This window comes from Phlebotomus papatasi, chromosome 1 (assembly GCF_024763615.1).
Source record: "Phlebotomus papatasi isolate M1 chromosome 1, Ppap_2.1, whole genome shotgun sequence".
In the NCBI taxonomy this organism is placed as follows: Eukaryota; Metazoa; Arthropoda; class Insecta; order Diptera; family Psychodidae; genus Phlebotomus; species Phlebotomus papatasi.
Genome location: NC_077222.1, coordinates 36,087,507 through 36,104,282, shown reverse-complemented (window position 1 = coordinate 36,104,282; position 16,776 = coordinate 36,087,507). Strand labels below are relative to the sequence as shown.

At 34.1% G+C, this 16,776-nt stretch overlaps 3 protein-coding genes across 4 annotated transcripts; 1 reads left to right on the top strand and 2 right to left on the bottom strand.

Annotated features, from left to right (window-relative positions):
* The first annotated feature begins 358 nt into the window (after positions 1–358).
* On the top strand, positions 359–789 carry LOC129798982 (uncharacterized). The gene has a single exon (XM_055842539.1). It carries the CDS (start codon positions 359–361, stop codon positions 677–679), a length of 321 nt encoding a protein of 106 aa, XP_055698514.1. The 3' UTR covers positions 680–789.
* LOC129798980 (uncharacterized) lies at positions 690–6,578 on the bottom strand. 2 transcript variants are annotated; one of them, XM_055842536.1, is made up of 3 exons: positions 6,391–6,578; positions 5,545–5,697; positions 690–916 (listed from the first exon to the last, which is right to left on the bottom strand). In XM_055842536.1, the coding sequence occupies exons 1-3, from the start codon at positions 6,473–6,475 to the stop codon at positions 798–800; spliced, it is 357 nt and encodes a 118-aa protein (XP_055698511.1). In that variant the 5' UTR covers positions 6,476–6,578; the 3' UTR covers positions 690–797. The 2 variants fall into 2 exon arrangements, with proteins under 2 accessions (XP_055698511.1, XP_055698512.1); XM_055842537.1 differs by having other exon boundaries at positions 5,545–5,646; positions 6,391–6,572.
* A 2,159-nt stretch (positions 6,579–8,737) lies between these two features.
* On the bottom strand, positions 8,738–9,703 carry LOC129798981 (sterol carrier protein 2-like). The gene is made up of 3 exons (XM_055842538.1): positions 9,639–9,703; positions 9,424–9,564; positions 8,738–9,004 (listed from the first exon to the last, which is right to left on the bottom strand). Exons 2-3 carry the CDS (start codon positions 9,554–9,556, stop codon positions 8,805–8,807), a joined length of 333 nt encoding a protein of 110 aa, XP_055698513.1. The 5' UTR covers positions 9,557–9,564; positions 9,639–9,703; the 3' UTR covers positions 8,738–8,804.
* Positions 9,704–16,776: the final 7,073 nt, after the last annotated feature.

Sequence of the window (16,776 nt, the reverse complement as noted above, 5' to 3'; positions counted from 1 at the left end):
TCGTTGCAAAGAACTTGTGTTAAAATGACTACCATGTTGTGGACTGTACAGAGGAAAGTCCACATGTTGCACCTCTCCATCTGACCGTCGAGATCACACGCCTGAGATTAAGCGCACAGCTTTAATCTGGCCTGGGATAAGATGCTCCCGTTGCGTTGGTCGCAAGATTAGCCGGCAAAAGACGTAATAAAGCCAGCTGGATTAGGACGTGGATTGGTAACACTTGTGCTCTCTTATCATATTCCAGAGGCCAAGATAGTAGCTGTGGGTGTATTTAAGGGCGACTCTAGAGCGTCACAACTTCAGACGTTTGAGGAATACTGAAGTGATTGTGCCCAGTGAAAATTAAAGAGTGAAAATGAAATCCGACCCCGTTATTGAGAGGATTAAGACACGTGTGGCTGGAGTAGATCCCAATGGACCCAGGAAAGTGCTTGGCGTCTTCCAGTTGAACATTAAAGCTGCCGATGGAATGCACAAGTGGGTGGTTGATCTCAAGGCACTCAATGTTAAGGAAGGCACTGTGGACAATCCCGATGTCACCCTCAACGTCGATGATGAGGAATTCTTCCTGATTGGCACGAAGCAAGTTCCAGTTCCGGATGCTGTGGCTCAGGGAAAAATTGAAATCATCGGAGATCAGACACTGGCTAATGCCCTCATTGAACAACTCAAATAAAACAAGGATGTCCTGCCAAATATTGCCCTCGATAACTCAGAAATTTCCTTTGTATAATCATTGAGAAAGATCCAATAAAATAGGTCATAAGTGTTCATTTTCATCCAAAACTCCAATTTTATTGATTACAGCAGCAATTTGTTATGAGATCGTGCTCGTAGCATGAATTGGCGTACAGGAAGGAACAATCTGCATAGTAACAGGAGGCACCAAAAATTCCTTGTCCTCCTCCAAGGCCTAGAATGAGAAGGTGTGATTAAAATATTGCAAGGTTTTTGTCTAATCATGAATAATGAAATCTCATCTTTAAATCTTGCATGATCATACAATTACTTTACTCTTATTACTTATTTATTATACACCTAAATCTGATATGGAGCCAACAAAAGCAGAATATTCTAGAACAAGGACAAATGAAAAGATTTCATTTGATGAGAAAATTTAAGTCAGAACTCGAAAATGAATTAAGGTCTTAATATATTATCAAAGCTTATATTATTATTATTATTATTTTAGTCCATTAAAAGAATAAATTTTTGCTTGGTAATATTTTCAAATAAAACACGATGAATTTTAGACGGCATTTTTCAAGCTAGATAAATTAATAATTATATTTTAATATCGGTAAAAATTTTCATAAATAATTCTGTCACAATTTTAAGTTCGAAATTTAAAATCGTAAGTACGTGTACTAAAGTCTAATTTTATAGAACAGCCACGTTTGATAAATTATAAATAATTGTTTTTTTATTATACAATATAATAATTTATTCAATAAATCTTTAAGACAATTTTATTGAAATTTAGCCTCAAAATGATGTAGAAGAAGTTCAAAACAAATTAAAAGAATATTATCAACATTGAAAATTAAATTAAATACAAGAAAAATCTTTACTCTATTTTTGTATTATTTCTTATTTGATATCTTTATTTTGAAATGTTTAACTCAAGAATTAGTTATATACAAATTTCAATTTATTTTAATAAATAACAATTTGTTCTATTAGACGTATATATGTCACTTACAAAGCATATTTCCTATTTTTAATAATCTTATATTTATTAAGCATTACTATATATTGCGATCTTTATCTTTATCAATTTATTATCACAATAGAGCCATTTGAGTTCATTAGTCTCAAGTTTGGTAAGACGATTGATATTAAAATTTTATTGCTATTTTATTTTATTCACTATCTTTGATGAAATTTATTCAGTAAGATAATTATTTTTTCCAGTAAAAATTCAAAATCTTTACAAGAATAGGTCTAATTTATCTAGAGGAGTCCGAGACACAATTAGCCAGTGAGTCATTCTCGTTTTCCTTAAAATGTATTATTTAATAAAAGTAGGAACACACCCCTATATTCCCTGAAACATTTCGATGGCTCAGAATAAGAAACAAATAACTCGCAGTAGGCAAACTTTACAGGAGAGCGAATTGAAGTTGAGATTTTACATGCAGGGTATAGGATTTTTGAGATTTAAAATCTCTATAACTTTGAAAATAATTATCTTTCAAATATAATATTCACAGGGAAGGTAGAGGGTATAAAAAAGTAGGGGAGACTGGGGCAAAAAGTCACAAATCGAAAAATTCTAAATTCAATATCTTCCAGGGTAAAAAAGATAGAGGCTCAATTTTTTTTTCTTAAATTTCGAATTTTCTTAAAATTCGAACAAGGAATTTAGAAAATAAAAAAATATCAAAATTTTTAGCCCTATTTTTGAAATATTTTCCTTGCAGAAGATAATAATTATTACCTACTTATTTTCCAAAATTGATGCACTGGTGAATATTTTCTAAATAATTTGGATTCTTTGAATACGAATCCGCTATCTATTTTAGAATTTCACAAAAGTTTTTTTTTTCTTGTAAAAATCGTGAACGTTCACTGGTGAAACGTTCACAAGTGAACGATTCACCGCTCGCGTTCACAACTGCTAGAAAAGTGATTATGAATGAGCGAGTGAATCAGTTGCAGTGAAAAACTGCTAGAGTGAATTCGAAGACGTCAAAATTCATTGTTTTTGTTCAGTGGTCATGTAGTTTTTCACAAATTTTCTAAGTTTTCCGCGATATTTTAACAAAAACGGAGTGAAATTAGTGTTAAAATAATACAAAATGTGTACAAACCCGAGAGCAGCGTCTGTTAACGTGAGTGAGAAATTTTGTCAATCTTTTCGTTTTGTCCGGAAGTGAATATTCTATACGTGCCACGAAAACAGTGTTTCGATAAATTATATTTTGGCAAATTTTTTGCGTTAAATGCTTTATAAACTCAATGATTTCGAGTCACATTATAAACTAGTTCTGTGAAAAAGCCTTACTTCCGGTTCTGCAATGTATTTTTCGTCCTAAAAATTGCATTCACTTCCAGTTTCACCCCATCAAATGATGGTGAAACACCTAACCTCAAAAAACTAAGTGAAGTGAATCGTTCACCGCGTTTATAATCGCATTTTAGCGGTTCACTAGTGAAATGTTCACTTTGACCTGTCAAGTGAATCGTTCACCGGGTTCACTTACTTACATAATCCACCCCCAGAAATCCTTTTATTAAAAATGGCCACTTGGGGTAAAAAGTAACAAAAGGTATAGAGCAAAAAGTAACAAAAAGCGAAGCAATTTCTGATGTCTCACGGGGAAAAGAAAGGTCATTATCATGTCTCGCCGCTTGTTGTTTGCATTCGTCAAACGATTTGCAGTCTTTTGTGTGTTTTTTTCTAAAATAGCTTGAAAAACGCCTTCTTCGTTTTCTCACTTTTCTCGCAGAGAAAACGGTGTTTTACAAAGGTGTAGATAAATAAATTTTCTATGAAAATATGTCCTCTAGGTATTTTTTCAAATTTACGGAAGTCCGTAATAAAGCGAATCAAAATATGATAAAAGCCAATGTCTGGTACTCTTTGCCCTAGCATTTTTGAGAATAGTCACAAAATTACCTTTTAGAAATTGGCTCGATAAACGTATTTCCTTACAAAATAGAGGAAAATTACTTTCACAAAGTTGTAGAGCGGTGAATTTCCTATAAAACTGCGCTAATTAAAAATTATTGAAGCGCTTGAGTAAGTTGTAAAAAAATAAAATATCCGTTTTGTGACTTTTTGTCCCAGTCTCCCCTATACAAAAAGCGCGAATAAAAAAATTTTTGTAAAAAATCGAGTTGTTCGACTTACATTCTGAGTCGTCGATTTCTTAGTCTAATTTGACGTTCTTACAATTTAGAAACATTTTTATAAAATGGATATAAAATTGTAATTTTATGTTACAATTTTTGACCTAGTACTTAAATTTCTGAATTGCTAAGTCCATAGATATTATAGTTTAACCTTGTTTCTGGAGTAATAGAGTCTATTTTTATGTAAGACGATAACACCTCTAGGGGCAGATATAAGCAGTCTTCCGTGGCAGAATTAAACTACTAAAGATTTTCTACTAATACGTGGATAATTGCTTGATGAATAATTGTTATCTATATTCCTAGCAATCAATGTACCCATTTGGAAATGATATTGTTGAAATGGATATATTCAGAATAGTTGCATCAATTTTGACTCAATTACAAAAATTGCATAAAAGAGTCGGTAAAAGCCTCTTTCTTTAGGTTCAAGTGACATATTTAACATTATGGGGCTTTATCAAGCCAAAATTGGCTAATGTAGCCAATGTGTCTTTTTCATTATAGACTCTAGGAAAAATCAGGAATTTTAGAACTTTGAACCACATGGTTTCATACAGCCAAAAACCTAATGCTACTTATGAGCATTAAAAACATTAGACAAACCTTACAATTTTTCATAAATTTAAGAGCGAAGAAAAAGCTTTAATTGATGCCTGAATGTACCTCGGTCTCCCTTAATTACATCATCTAATATAGTTTGTAGGTAAAATAAAACTCATTATAATTTTCCTTTTCCAAAATTGTATCAAAAAAATTACTGCTTTTAAAGTTGTAGCTCGAGAACTGACAAAATTTAAATTTTCACTATTTTTTCCTCTAAATAGCTTAGTATTTTTTTGGATCACCGGATACCGATCATAACCCACTCATTAAAAGATCAAAACTTAAAAATATTGTAACACTTTTTACACCTATTCAATATTTTGCGGAAAAGTGATATTTGACTTTTCAAAAAGTCCGCCAAAAATCATTTTCGGTCATGCGAATGTTGTAGCCAATAGCGTTAAAATTTTTGATAATTATCCATTATTCTGACGTCTTACATAGTTCTTTAATTAAGACTTTATTGGATTAGGGATAATTTGCTTATATCAATCCTCTTTCAGTATCCTTCTAAGTAAAGTGGTAGGCGGAGGTGGAACTATTTGGGGCTGTGGAGCTACATTGATATAATTTTTTTTCGAATATTTCAAAAGGAAGCTGTAGCTTACCATAATTTATTTTAGATTCATAATTGTTTTGACTATCCAAATTACATTATGTTAATTCCCAGTTTTCTTTAGATGCGAAGAACTCGTATATCAATGTAGCGCAACAACCCAAACTAGCCTTAACTTTCCCTACAAATCAGAAATATACTTCGACAAACATTATATAAAAATCACCCTTTAATCCTTTGAAAGGTAAATTAAAGGATTTTTATTTTAAATATTAGTAGTGATAAGATAGGGCAATTTTAAGTCATGCATAATTTTTGAAGGAACTACATGGATAAAAACATATTTTTAATAGGACTCCAGTTTGTATAGATTTTATAAAAGAATTTATAAAACTGATTTTATTTTGAAACTACACCGCTCTCCCCTATGCACTTTGAAAAGAAAAAAACACACCTAGCAAAATTATGCCAATTTTTCTGTATAACCCTAATCCCAATTGTGTTTTAGTGTAGCAACTCACCTAATCCTCCAGTAAAGGTGGGTCGATCGCAACAGCAGGCATCGTGGAAGAGCCGGTCTGAGCAGTATCCATAAACGGAGGAATCACAGAGCGGGCATTTGCCTTCAAAAGCAGGATCAATTAGTCTGTTAGACAATCTTGCACGCGCTCTTGCTATACCTCCGCGGAATATTTCGGGGATCACGGAGCCAATTTAAGGAGAGAAATGATACAAAATGAGATTTTGCAGGTGATAGGTATTTTGGGTCATCTCTGAGGCAATATGAGTGGGCAGAGAGAATCCCATGAAAGTGATTCTGGTTTAGTGTGCTTGTTGTCTGAACTGGATGCGGAGTCACAAACCGTTACGAATCCCACAAAGAGAGTCAAGATCGTGGCTCAGTGTCTTTGTCAAAAGTAAAAACCACGAACAAGAATTTTTCGAGGTGTAGTTCATTGAACCAGCAATTGCAAACACTGGCAAATCGATCATGATGCTTCTAATTCTCATGTATCATTCGTTAAAATTATTTTATGTATACTGATATATGTCTGACCTTCGTTTTGAAAAAAAATGCCCAATTGGTCTTTAAACTATATAAATGGAAGAAGTTCACAATATTGTTCACAAGATCATCGGAATTAGCACATTTTAGAGATAATGGACCAATAATCTGTGTTTGGGGCGTAAAAGAGCTTTATGAATTTTGCAAATTGCACGATCGCTCCATAAATAACTAAGGAGGGCATTCGTGGGACGGTTGTAAAAGAATTTCTTTTCTGGTCTTTGGTAATTAACATAAATTTCACACAAAGATACCAATGATTCATAGACAAACAACTACATTTTGGAATTCTTTAACTCACCTCTCCGAAAGTTAAAAAGGCGCCCTGAGACACTTGATACCAAAATAGTTACACAAACTGCCAATATAATCCACTTTCTGATCATTTTTTCGTGCTTAAAATACAAATAAAATAAGTACAGAATCTCAAACACTAAACTGGATTTATAAGATTAAGGCACATAAACTAGCTGTTAAGCTGTCGAGAGGCAAACACTGACTGAATCGCGATCTTCAGAGTCTTCAAGACTCAGCTGAGAGGTGTTTGGGCCAGCCGTAAAGGAAATTGTGAACTCATTTTGAGTGCCAAAATTTCGCAAAAAGACTGAGGAGTGAAAGAATTATGTTAAATGCCTTCTTTTTTGCCTCTTTACCTTTCTTTCCCAGACAACTTGGAAATTTTCATTTCTCGTGGGGCCTTATTTTGGATCAATGAACGAATTTGGAGAACCAAGATGATTATTTAAATATTATGTAAGTTTTGCAAAAAAAAGTGTTTTTGTTTATTAAATTTGTCACAAATCATTTGGAAGTAAAACGTAAATCAAATCAAAAGTCTTGATCGTTGTGTTTCTCTTGATCAAAGAAATTCGGATAAAACGAACCCTTTTATTTATGTATCTCATTTCCTAATCTATTATATAAGTTATACTATTTTAATTAATTCTTTGATAAAATTCTATTTGTTTTTTTCTTGAAAGTCGAGTGAAATGTTTCGCTGGTTTGAATTTAAAATAGAGAAACATGAATGAAACATTAAACGTCGTGCACATTGCATACCACTAGGCTGTTGATCTTTTTAAAATATTTGGGGGACAAAAAATAATAATTTTTAGACTATAATTTTAATCATTAAATTATTGATTTTTCTCTGACAACACATACAAAATTAAGGGAAAAATATTCTGATAAAAGTATCCTGAAGTACAGGTTATTGAAGCTTTACGATACTAACAATAAGCTCACTTTAAACTTTTGAGTATATAAAAGTTTTAAGGTACTCTGTAACAGCTTCTAAATTATAGACAACTTTTATTTAGTTTTTTTTTGCTCATCGTTTATCGCATTTTCGTTTGATTTCTTCAATTTTCTTATATTATTTTCACCTAATGCCACCAAGTATGAGATAAGGTAATACGGTAGTCGAGAATTTGCGTAAGAATTGCAATGAAAATGCGTAAATTATCGAAATACGGTGAACATTTTACTGTTAATGTGATTCTGCTCTAATTGCCTTACTTGCCCACAAAGTTTTGGTGCTATTTCTTATTTGGAAATTCAATGTTGAATAAAATGAAATGTTAATTGCAAGTTGGGGGAGGTGGGGCTACTTTGAACTGTATAGCTAAATATTGATATACGATTTTTCCCATATTTCTAAACGAAACTAGGCTTGAACTTAATGTAATTGTGGATTTAAAATAAATAATAGTAAGGTCCATCTTTAAAAAAAAAATATGCGAAAAAATCAAATAAGAAGGTCCTTTTAATATTAAAATATTAGAGTTTTTAAGCTATGAACTTGTAATATTTTGCTAAGCTTCCTAAAGAATAACTTATTTATTGGTATGTTTATGTAATATCGTTATTATCCGTAAATTTTAATTTAATTATTAAATATTAATCTTCAATACCGAAAAGATACACAGAACAGATTCACGTTTTTATACATATTACTAAATTTTATCTTATCTAAATAAATTATTCGAAAATTAATTAAACATTCACGAAAAAGTTACAAGAAAAATAAAGAACTTCGTATAAGCATTTAATCTCAGAAAATTGCTGGAGAATATTAAAGTAGAATAATTAGAAGAAAACTCAAAAATCCTCTCTTCTGTTGTTTTAGTGAGGCATTCTCATGATACATAATATATAATCTCTTGCATTCAGGACAACGAACCCAAACATGAAGACATTATGAAAAGAGATTTTCATGTCTTAAAGTTGCAAATGAAAACCTTTCCAAAGTAAAATTTTGCAAAGTATAGATACTTCCGAGCAATATGTACATTATTCGAAAAATAAGAAAACAAACTTTCTTATACAATTGTATTACTAAATCCTCATCAGTGAGTGCTGGAGTGTTTAAGGGGTTTTCCATTATCAAATTGCATTAACAATTGGCTACCTTTGAACGCTCCAGATAGATAAGAAAAATTCGCTTTTCTCCGGCAACCACAAATTTCACCTATTATATAACTTTCGCAAAATTGGGAATATTTTGCAATTTATATTGAGAAAGCCAATGGACTTTTTACTCTAATACCACCGGCTCATGCGACTTCAGCTGATAAGATTAAGTGACTCTTGCGCGATGACCTTCCGCTGTGCCAAAATCCCCTTCTTCATGAGGAAAAGATCTACAATTTTTATCGTGTTTCTTTTATTTATAGTGCATGAAATATAAATTTGTAAATGGAAAATGGTTGGTATTTACAGCGACGATACAAATGGAGCGAGCTTTCCAACCAATTCAAGATTTCCATCTACATCAATTTTGTCTTGAGCAAGGGCATCCTTGGTGCTGAGAGTTCCACTTCCCATGGCAAAGAAATCTTCATCAGACACTGTTACTGAGCATTCAACATCAGGGGAGTCTCCCTCAAAGACCTTCACGTTTTTCAGGTCGAGAACTGATGAGTAAAGAAATAATTTATTAAAAAAAATAAGGAGCATTTGCAAAGATTTTGAGAATAAATTGATATCAAAAATATACTTATGTTCAGTACATTGCAGGACGTAAGAAATTAATAACAAAATTACGAATGCAAAATTTAGAAATGTTTGAGAAAAAAAATATTTGCAAAATATCTATAATATCCTTAAAAAATGATTTTATTTAATCAAAAAAGCAACTTTCAAAAGCCTTTAAAAGTCACTGCAATAGTCTAAGAATTGATATAGATTCTATAGTGTCTTAGTTTGAGATTAAATACTACAAGACAATTTAAAGATTAAAATGCTTCATGATTAACAATTACTAAATTTAAAATAATTACTTAACTTTATCACTACAAATCACAAATTTTTCAAGGAATACCATTAGACTTACCCCATGTCTTGGCGACCTTTCCACCAACAGTAATGTTGAATTTGTAAACGTGCTCTACTTGGCGGTTGTTGGGGTCGATTTTCGTAAGACGAACCTTAATTTTCTCAATGATAGCGTCGGATTTGAAAGACATTTTGGATTCTATAAAAATATAAGATTTTTTTTTATTTAAACTAAAAAAAAAACACTTCTTTTGCAAATATATCACAACAAACCTCTCGGATGAAAACTCTGTGCCGGGAAAAAACTCTCAAATAAAAAGCAATTTCTGCTCCAGTGGCCCTCCTTAAATACAGCTCAAGAGTGTTATCAAACTCCCAATGAGTTCATTAATCACTTTTCACTGCCCTTATCAAAGTCGAAATTTGATAGATCATGCCAAAAAGTGCATTTGTATTTGTGAAGTTGCCTAATCCAGAGTTTGCAGATGTGATATCCCAATGCCCGGCTTCTAAAGCCCATGTCCAAAGGGTTCATATAAAATGTTTGCGATATGAACTCTAAAGATTTTTATTTTTTGTGTATTTTCTTCTATGAAGAGGTTTTTCATTCTATTTACGTATGCTTTCCATGCAACGCATAAAAAATGAAAGTGGAACTGGTAAACCTTATCAGAAAGGTGATAGTCAACATTTGGTTGTTGTCAAGAAATACACTGGTGGTCATAGAAAATCACTCGAGTATGATCAATGATTAGAGTTTTTTTGCAAAAGAGATTCTATCATTTCACCTTTGTACTTTAAAATCATCAAAAAGATTGAAAGATCTTAAATAAAACATAATGGGCTTATCTTAACAGATTAGTCATATAATACCTTAAAAAATATAGTATATGTGTACATTTCAAAATAATCAACAGTTCGATGATCCTCTACGAAGCCTAATCTAATTTTTTATAAAGACAGCAAGATTACTTGGGAAAATGTTGTCTTAAAACTGGATATTAGGTGCAAGTGATTTATTAAATTTTGAAAAATCACTAAAATTAAGGATTTTTTAGATCTTTGGTAACTGGGCTAAAGCTTAAGCCTGAAACCCGTTTAACCCTTTAACGACGAGACATTTTTTACGGACTGAAAATCAACAATAAAAATTAAACTGGGAAACATAATCAATGATAAGTCTTACGTCTAACCTTGGAAAGTTCAACAGAATCTGATTCGGTGTATTTTGTGCTTCTATGAACGATAGGAACGAAAATAGCCTAAAAATTTAAGTAATTTTTCTGACAATACCAATTAAAAAAATTTTTCGCTTTAATGACAAATATTACGTATGAGTATTGCAGTTTTTATTACCAAAAGGGTTTTGCTTAAAAAAAATTGGAAGTATAAAAAATAAATAAAATCAATTATGAATTTGAGAATGCGGTTTCAGACCTGGTAGAAGCACCACGGATCAGCTTTTTACCCTGAGGATGATTGTCGAAAAGGCTTGGGAGTATGCAATTCCACTCTATGCTTGTTTCATAGATTTGGAAAAAGCATATGACCGAGTACCGAGAGAACAACTTTGGGATGTACTGCACGAGTACGGACTGGATGAAGAATTGGTAGGAGCCATTCAGTCATTGTACAGAGACTGTAGTAGCTGTGTTCGTGTAAACGGATCCAAATCGGAAGGTTTTCAAGTGAGTGTTGGACTGCGTCAAGGGTGTGTTCTATCACCATTGTTGTTCATAATATACATGGACAAGATTATGGAACGCAGTCGGGGGCGGAATGCGATTCGTATTGGGGATTTCAGGGTGAGCCATCTCCTCTATGCAGATGATTTGGTTCTTTTTGGATCTTCCGAAGAAGAGCTTCAGCGCACACTTGACCGATTTGTAAATGTTTGTGCCGAAACAGGTATGAAGGTGAACGACAAAAAGTCGGAGGTAATGGTGATTTCCCGACAATCTGTGAAATGCACTCTACATGTTAGTGGAGACTCATTGACACAGGTGGAGAAGTTCAAGTATCTCGGGGTGTTATTCACGAGTGATGGTAGGATGGAGGCAGAACTCTCGTCGCGAATCGGTCAGGCTTCTGCAGTAATGAGGGAGCTTGGCAGAAGCGTGTTGAGGAAGGTCGAGCTTAGTCGATCGGCTAAATTATCGGTTTTCAAAGCTGTGTTCATTCCTATTCTCACCTATGGTCATGAGATTTGGGTAATGACCGAAAGGGTAAGATCGCGAGTACAAGCTGCCGAGATGAGGTACCTTCGAGCGGTAAAGGGAATCACTCGTAGAGATCGAGTGAGGAATGTGGCCGTTCGTGAGGAACTAAGAGTCGAGGAGCTGCTTCTTCGGGTTGAGAGATCACAACTTCGATGGTATGGACATGTTCAACGCATGAATGAAGAAAGATTCCCCAGAAAAGCTATGCAAGCCATTGTGAGGAGACCTCGGCCTCGAGGCAGACCTAGGACAAGGTGGCTGAATCAAATTCAGAATCTTGCCTTGGAACGCCTCGGGATCGAACCCGAACATCTTCCTGAAGTGGCGGAGGACCGACAGGCGTGGGCTGCTAGATTGGATGTCATGGGCCCGCGACCCCAATAGGGATAAGCGGTTGAAAATGAATGAATGAATGAATGAATTTGAGAATTCAAAAATTCGCAGTTTTTGAGCTTAAATATTTACTACTTAGCAAATAGCTAGAGACTTGCAAAAAATATTCTAGATTCATTCAACATTCTACTTTACAATTAGGGGAAAGTCGTCTGCCTTCAAACGAAAAATGGAGTTCCAAATTTAAGATTTTTTTCTGAAGAATCCACAAAATGGATTTTATTTTCTACTACACCTAAAAATTCTCTTGTTCATTCAGCGTCTTTGATTACTAAATTTTTTATTATTAATATTTTTATATATATATATAATATATATATAATATATAATATATATAATATATATATATATATATATGTAGGATTCGAAACAACGTTGAATATTGAGGTAATACTTCTTTAAATTTCACAAATAACTATATTTCAGGGATATGTAATTCACAATTGAATAAAATGCGTCTTCATTCTTTGATTAATTGCACAGGACTAAATTTGTCACCAAATGGGCTACTACATTTTCACGAACATAAATTATTTCCCACACGGCCCTTCCTGATATCTAGTGTCCCCCTGGACAACTTCCTTGTCAGTATTTCATTAAGTCGGCGGCCGTCATATGGTCTGTTCAGGTCCCTCTTCAGTTCCCATCTTCTTCACCTTGTAGCGGTTATGAGGTATTACTTCGTTGGGTCCGACAAATTTTTTTCTCACTTTGTAGCCAACATCAAATTCTGTCTCCCTGATGGCGACCAAATCGCCAATCCGATAGTCATTGGCCCTTCTGCTTCGAAGATCATACGAGCGCTTGTTCTCATCTTGAATTTTGGAAATATTTTGTCTTTCCAAATCTTGTAATCCACATCTCTCTTCGTCAAAATCTTCTCCCAGTAATTCCACAATTTTATTGGTTACTTGGCATGGATTCATTCGTAATTCCTGTTTGCGTTCCACCTGTGTCATATTTTTCATATGATTCACTTTCTGACGTTCCTTCTCAATTGCTTCATGTTCCTCACGATCTCGCTTGATACGCTTAATCTTCCTGAATTTCCATGCTTCATACTCAATCTCATGATTCTGTCTCTTAGTAGTCCTTATCTTGGTAGTGACATCTTCAGCGCTTGTCATCATCGTCATATTGGCACGGGACATCGCATCAACATGGATCATCTTGTTTTCATTCTTATAACATTGATCACGTCGTCGAATCGTCACTTTACCAGGCACTATTGTGTAATGTACAGTCTTAAGGAAATTTCTGCCAATCAACCAAGTAGTCTCCATCACTTCTTTGGGTACAACATGGCATTCCATCCGATACTTCGCGCCATCAACTTCAATATTCATTGTAGTTTTTGCCAAAGCCTGGATAATTGCACCACCAAAACCACCAATTCTTTGAAATGATAATTGGTGATCCTCACACTTATCTTTAATTGACTCGTACGTATCTTCATTGATCAGAGATAGATCACTGTAGCTGTCAATGATCCCACAAAATTCTTTATCTTCAATTTTAATCTTCAAAATATCAAGCTCGTCATTAGTTGATTGAATGATGTTGATCATATTGACCTTCGCTTCATTATTACTCTTGAATTCTGAAACTTTCGACTTCGTCTTGCAATCGCTGGAGGTATGACCAAATCCATTGCACTTAAAACATTTTGGTCCTCTCTCTTTATTCGGACATTCCATGGATTTGTGACCAGCATCCCCACAATTGTAACAAATAATCGTTTTTTGGGTTTCTCCTCGTGAATTCTGAGATCTACTAGCAACATTCTTAGGATTATCATCCTTTTTCTCAGCGTCTTTGAGTTTCAGCTGCAGCTTTTCATATACTTCGATACGAGATTTCAACTCTTCAACTGACTTCGCTCCATAGAGCTGAGATTTGTTCTGGACATTGTCATCAATGCCATCACAAATGTGCTCACATATCGTTGCCTCGTAAAGGCTACCCATCCTGCCCAATCTCTGCATTTCATAGACAAAATCCAAGAACTTTTCATCGGCTTTTTTCTTACGATTTGTCATGCGTCTATGCACATCGAGAGAACTTAATTTTTGGGCAAACTCCGTTCTCAGGGCATCTCTTAAGGTCTTCCAATCCTTGATACCCGTTGTTGCAAAAATGAATTTACGAGCAGTGCCTATCAACAATTTTTTGCAATACATTAATTTTTGGATGTCGTTCCATCCAAGCGTCATTGCGGTGTCTTCGAATTCCTCCAACCACACCTCAACGTCCTGCGATTCTTCTGCGCCAAATTTCTCTAGAGATTCTTCTACATCGCGCAGGCTGAACATCTTGTAATCGTTTGGAACAAGCATATTGGGAATAGTTGGGACTGGGACATCTTCAAGAGAAGCATTGGTACTAGGACCACATGCACCGTCACTTTGGGTATCATTTTCATCCTCATCAAATTGCACAATGCGCTGTGCCAGCTTCTCTTTGGAACCTTCACAAGGTAAATTCCTCTTTGCGCATTCAGTCATCAACCCTTTCTTGGTGAAATTCTCCACCAATTCCTGAACACTTGACATTTTCGTCGTTTGCAGTGTTGCCTCAGTTCGTCGTTATGCAACAATTGCCGTCGTTCGTCGTTAGAAAAATAGTCGCCGTCGTCTTATGCAACTTTTTTTTTTTTCGTCTTATGCAACTCTTGCCGTCTTTCGTCCTGCGTCTTCGAGGTTTTTATTTTCACTAGAACACTCTTTTGTGCTTTTTGCACCGTCTTTCGTCTATATTTGTTCTTTTAACGTCTTTCTTTGTTTTTTTCTCCACTCACTTTTTCGTCAGCATCCTCAATATTCCACGTTTTTCGTTTTCTTTCCCAGCAATTTTCTACCCCATAACGGACGAGCCCCCATGTAGGATTCGAAACAACGTTGAATATTGAGGTAATACTTCTTTAAATTTCACAAATAACTATATTTCAGGGATATGTAATTCACAATTGAATAAAATGCGTCTTCATTCTTTGATTAATTGCACAGGACTAAATTTGTCACCAAATTGGCTAGGGGAGACCGGGGAGATTTGGGACAGGATATCCTCAGTTTTATTGTTTTAATTCTATGAACATTTTTTTAAAAATTGATAAAAATCGTATATTTTGACGTCTCAGTTTTGCTCTTTGTATTTTATGTCAGCGATATATAATCAAAACTTTTTTATCTCATTAGGTAGCAGTGTAATCTGGGAACATATTTTTATAAAAGTTTCAGAGATTATATGCTCTTGTTTTTTACATAAAGGTTTTAAATACCAAAATTACACGTGGGGATGTTTGGGACACCTGAATGGGGAAGAATGGGACGTTGATTTTCGACAAGATTGTAGGTGGCGTGCAATTGTTTATTGTCAAAATGAAGAGTAATGCCCAGTTTCTACTGGAAATCTCCCTCTTGTGCAAAGTTTACCAGTGGAGCAGATTTCTCTAACTACAGGGACAATTAAACCATAATTGTCTTGGGAATCAATAATTCCTTCTCAGAGGATATTCGATCTTTGCCCAATCTAGTTAAAAACTATTTTTTTCGAAAATTTCTCGAACAAATTCTCCAGGAAGGGCAAGGCGAGAGCTAATTCAGAGAAATAATGAGAAAATAGGTACAATGCAGTTGTCGTAAAATCAAACAGGAATCCATCAATGAGTTCAAAACTAAGAGTTGCAAGAAAATCTACTCGCCTGAGGAATTTGATAATCATGATTGCAATATTTAGAATAAAAAAAAGAAAAGAAAGGTAGATGGAAAAATAAGAAGAAAATACTTTAAATAATTGATTGACAATAAATGACTCTACTGTACAAATAAAATTGATATTAATTTCTAAGTGTAAATAAAAGATGAAACATTTTTATTTCTATCAGAAATATTTGTAATCTGGTATTTAAAATTAATTAACGTGTTCCAGTAATACAAATTATGCGAGAAAAAATGCGTCCCAAACATCCCCTTTTGCGTCCCATACTGCCCCACATCGGGAAGGTTTGGGACAAAGCGTCAAGTTAAATGTTTTATCTTCTCCAAGAAAACTCAGTTGTTTTCCAAGTTCTATAGAGTACTTTTTATAAAGTCAATACCCATAAGTATCCTATAGACCGCATAAAATTGTAATACACTATCGTGGTTTTTTGGAATAGTGTCTCAAAGTCAAAACATGAAAAAGTGTCCCAAACCTCCCCGGTCTCCCCTACTACATTTTCACGAACATAAATTATTTCCCACATATATATATATATAATATTAATATTATTAATATTATTAATAAAAATATTACTAAAATACTACGTATAAATGATTACCTCATTTAGCACTTGCAAGTCCTCAGTTTTTCCTTCTAAGGAAATTAAAAAAGTAATGTCGATTTGTATGAAGGCAGCTGGCATAGTCTGCCTTCAAACGCGAGGCAGCTGCCTTTAAATGTTTTTTTTTCACTGAGAATATTGAATCAATAAAACTAAATGGGCTATAAATGATTAGATTGAAGCCTAACGCACTCACTAAAATCATCACTGCAGTCAAAAGACATTAAACAATAACTTTTCTTCACATTTTTCTGAAGCACTGTTTTGCACTTGAAAATTTGGAAGAAAAAGCCATTGAAGTTGACAATTGTCAACTTGAAACATCCCGGCCGGAGCAAGATAGCAGGTTATAAGTATTTGTATGACGTTCGTCAGAGAAAAGTAGGAGTTCGATTTCACATGTTTTGATGTGTGGAAAGATAGGATTTAAAGGCACACGACATTAGCGTTTAAAGGCTGCTGCAGGGTGATATTTGCA

What these genes read in the sequence shown, in the direction of transcription:
- LOC129798982 (XM_055842539.1), top strand. Translation starts at nt 359, where the DNA reads ATGAAATCCGACCCCGTTATTGAGAGGATTAAGACACGTGTGGCTGGA.
- LOC129798981 (XM_055842538.1), bottom strand. Translation starts at nt 9,556, where the DNA reads ATGTCTTTCAAATCCGACGCTATCATTGAGAAAATTAAGGTTCGTCTT. An exon ending in AAAGGTCGCCAAGACATGGG is followed by an intron (nt 9,005 to 9,423) that starts GTAAGTCTAATG and finishes TTTACTCATCAG; the next exon opens with TTCTCGACCTGAAAAACGTG.
- LOC129798980 (XM_055842536.1), bottom strand. Translation starts at nt 6,475, where the DNA reads ATGATCAGAAAGTGGATTATATTGGCAGTTTGTGTAACTATTTTGGTA. An exon ending in CCTTTTTAACTTTCGGAGAG is followed by an intron (nt 5,698 to 6,390) that starts GTGAGTTAAAGA and finishes GCGGAGGTATAG; the next exon opens with CAAGAGCGCGTGCAAGATTG. An exon ending in CACCTTTACTGGAGGATTAG is followed by an intron (nt 917 to 5,544) that starts GTGAGTTGCTAC and finishes TTCTCATTCTAG; the next exon opens with GCCTTGGAGGAGGACAAGGA.